Below are 3936 nucleotides of genomic sequence, written 5' to 3' on the forward strand. Positions count from 1 at the left end.
GCTAGAAGGGCTGAAAGATACAATGGAGGAGGGAGAAAGGGGAGTAAGAACTATAATAGGTGGGGATTTCAATGCGAGAATGGGGGAGGAAGGAGGTTGGGAAGAGGAGGACGAGGAGGGAGTGGAAGGTGGAGGAAGAAGATCAAAAGACAAGAAAATAAATAGGGACGGAAGAAAGTTATTGGAATTCATAGAGGAAAGAGGTTGGATGATACTAAATGGAGGTGTGAAGGGAGATGAGGAAGGTGAATTTACGTACACAGGAGGGAGAGGAGAAACAGTTATAGACTACGCGATAGGGGAGGAGGAAGTTAGAGAAAGGGTAGAAAGGATGGAGGTAGGAGAAAGGGTGGACTCGGATCATCACCCAGTAACACTATGGATGAGGGGTAAACGTGAGAAAGATCAGAAAAGAAAAGAAGGAGGAAGAGTAAGAAGAAGGGGAATATGGAATGAGGAGGGAAGGTCGCAGTTTAAAGAGAGACTAGGAGCGATAGAGGGAGGAGAAGGAGAGGTGCAGGAGGAGATAGAAGTAGGGAGCTCAAGAATAAGAAAGATAATAGAAGAGAACGAAAAAGAGGGAGGAAGAAGGGATAAGAAAAACGGAAGAGGATGGTGGGATGAAGAATGTAAGGAAAAGAAAAGAGAGGTGAGGAAAGAGCTGAGAGAATGGAGGAAAGGAAGAGGAGAAGTGGAAAGGTACAGAGAGGAGAGAAAAGAATACAGAGAAATGTGTAAAAGAAAGAAGAACGAGGAGAAGGAAAGGATGATAAGAGAAATAGGGGAAGCAAAAACGGAAGGAAAGGTGTGGGAGTTGATAGGCAGAGTAAGAAAAAGAAGGAAGAGGATAAATGAAGAGATAAAGATGGAAGAATGGAAAGAGTACTTCATGGAGCTAATGGGTGGGATGGAGAATAGGGTAGTGAAAGGAGAAGGGGGAGGGAGCAGACAAAGAGAAGAGGAGATAGAGTTGGAGGAGGTAAGAAATGTAATAAAGAAGTTAAAAGCAGGAAAGGCGATAGGAAATGACGGGATACCGAACGAGGCGTGGAAATATGGAGGAGAAGAAATGGAGAAATGGATATGGGAAATCTGTAAAAAAATATGGAGAGGGGAAGGATGGCCGGAACAATGGAAGGAAGGAGAAATAGTCCCAATAATAAAAAAAGGGGAAGGACGAGGGGTGAAGGATTATAGGGGAATAACGATAATGTCATCAATGTACAAGATATACACAGCGATATTGGCAGAAAGGTTAAGGAAGGAGATTGAGACAAAGAATTTGATTCCAGATAACCAGGCAGGATTCAGAAAAGGGATGGGGACGATGGATCAGATATTCGCGTTGAACTATCTGGTAAATAGACAATTGGGTAAGGAGAAAGGAAAGATGACAGTGTTTTTCATAGATTTGAAGGCGGCCTTCGACTCAGTGGACAAGGAAGTATTAATTAGAGCGATGTTAGAGAGAGGAGTGAGGCAGGGTTTAATAGACAGGGTTAAAGAGGTATTAAGAGAAACAAAGAGTAGAATAAGAATAGGAAGAGAGTGTGGAGGTGCATTCTGGATGGCGAAGGGCGTGAGGCAAGGATGCCCATTGAGCCCGATACTCTTTAACATACTGATCGCGGACTTGGAAGACTACATGAAGAAAGGAGGATGGGGGGGTGTGAAGTTAAGAGAGGGAAAGATTTACACGTTAATGTATGCGGACGATATAGCGCTGATGGCAGAAGAAGAACAGGACATGAGATCGATGATAAGCAGGCTAGAGGGATACTTGGACAAGAAGGGACTAATATTAAGCATAGAGAAATCAAAAATAATGAGATTCAGAAAGGGAGGAGGAAGAAAGAGGAAGTATGATTGGAGATGAAAAGGAAAGAAACTAGAAGAAGTTAAGGAATTTAAATATCTTGGATATACGTTGAAGGAAAATGGGGGGCAAGAGGCGCATATCAGAGAGAGAAGAAGGAAGGCGGCGAGAGTAATGAGGGAAGTGTGGGGGATAGGGAAAAGAATGTGGAAAAAGGACTGGAGAAGAAGGATCTGGCTGTATGATACTCTGATATGGACAGTGATGGGATACGGGGCAGAAGTGTGGGGGTGGAAAGAAAGGGTGGAGGTAGAAAGTATACACGAAAGGTATATTAGATGGATATTTGGGCTAAACTGGAGGACACCCGGATATATGGTGAGAGATGAAGTGGAGAGAGAGAAGATGAGAGGCAGGGCAAGCAAGAGAGCGTGGAAGTTCGAAAAGAAATTAGAGGAAGGCAACGGAGGGGGAATAGCGAGGAAATGCCTAGAGGAAATGAAAGAGAGATGGAAGAGGGGGAAAATAATAGGAAAGTGGGAACAAGAAAGGAAAAGTTATCTGGAAGAGCTGGGGGTGAGAGTTGAAGAGGAGGAAGAGTTAGAAGTGGAAAATCTGGAGAGCAGAGAGAAGGCGAAGCAAAAACAAGAAAGGATGGAAAAGATCGTAGAATCAAAATACAACAGGTGGTATAAATGCATAAGGAAGGACGGGATTCCAGGATACCTCAAGAAAAACTGGGAGGAAGAAAGGTGGAGCAGGGTCGCGAGGTTCAGACTTGGGAATGAAATAAGGGAAGGATTGCATTGGGAAAAAAAGGAGAATAGAAGGTGTAGGATATGCGAGAGGGAGGAGGAAACCTGGGAACACATATGGGAGGAGTGTACGAGATGGAAGAAATGGGATGGAGAGGGGTGGCAGGACGTGGTGGAGAATTTACTAGGAGAGGGGGGAGAGGGAGAGGAATGGATGAAAGCGATAGAGGAAAGTAGACAAGAGGGAGGGAGGAGAGGGGAAGTGATGGATAAGAGAACAGTGTGATTGTGACGTATGAGAGAAAAATATGAAAGGAAAGAAGCAAAGGAAACGGAAGTCCAACTCAAGAAATAGAATTAGAGGCAGAGAAAGGGCGGAGTAGGGTAGGAGAAAACAGTCGGAGAAAAAGAGCCCGTAGAAAGAGGCTAGGACTGACTGAAGGAGATGGTAAAGGCAAGGAAATGGCACAGGAGGCGAGAAGGAAGTAAGGCGGATACATAACGCACGCGTTGCAAACTCACCGCAACGTGTGCGATGGACGGACGGCAAAACAAGAGATGGAAGTCGGCAGAACAGACCGACGTCGACGCAACGTGTGCAACGGACAGGTGGCAAGAACGGGAATACGAGAGAAGGGATAGAAAGTAAGAAGGGGAACAGGTAAGAGACGCACGTGGCGACCGAAAAGCGAACCGCGTGACGATACACACGACTAAAGAAAAGAAGGCTGCAGTATAGAGAAAAGCAATTGCGAATAAGGTCAAAGGTAAGGATTGGCTAGAAGGGTGAAGGGTATAGTGGAATAGAGGAGGAGAGGAATGAAGGGGAGTACATAGGCGATAAGCGGAGGAGATATTCACAAGACAACTTATTTCAGACGCCGCAGAAGAAAAGAGAGATGGAAGGAAGCACGAAGATCAGAGGAACGGTGGAGCTAGAGGTGAAGGCGATTGAGACGACAATAGAAGGAAGGACAGCGAGGATGATGAAGAGTATTAAGCAGGAAATGAAAGAAATGAGAGAAGAAATAGAGATTTTGAAAAGGAAAGTGCATAAAATGGAGCAAGTTTCGGGTAAAAGAAAGAGGGACGAGAGTGAAGAAAGAGAGGAAAAAATAAGCAGGAAAAAATGGTGGTACGAAGAGGAAGAAGATGACGAGGAGATGAAGAGAAGGAAAAACGTGATAATCAGAGTTGAGAAACATAGATGGGGAGGAACCGACGCAAACTGGAAGAAGGTGGAACAATTATTCACGGAAGGACTGAAAGTGAAGGTGGAGGTGAAGGAGGTGTTTATGATAGGACAGCGAGGGGACTGACTTTATGGTGAAGCTGAGAAGTGAGGAGGATAAATGGAAAGTTTTG

General features: G+C 44.8%; 1 protein-coding gene across 1 annotated transcript; it reads left to right on the top strand.

Moving 5' to 3' along the window:
• Window positions 1-1990: 1990 nt before the first annotated feature.
• LOC112452253 (golgin subfamily A member 6-like protein 6) lies at window positions 1991-2857 on the top strand. Its single transcript, XM_025012370.1, has one exon. It carries the CDS (start codon window positions 1991-1993, stop codon window positions 2855-2857), a length of 867 nt encoding a protein of 288 aa, XP_024868138.1.
• The last annotated feature ends 1079 nt before the right edge of the window (window positions 2858-3936 follow it).

This window comes from Temnothorax curvispinosus, unplaced genomic scaffold (genome assembly GCF_003070985.1).
Source record: "Temnothorax curvispinosus isolate PA1 unplaced genomic scaffold, ASM307098v1 QBEX01003135.1, whole genome shotgun sequence".
In the NCBI taxonomy this organism is placed as follows: Eukaryota; Metazoa; Arthropoda; class Insecta; order Hymenoptera; family Formicidae; genus Temnothorax; species Temnothorax curvispinosus.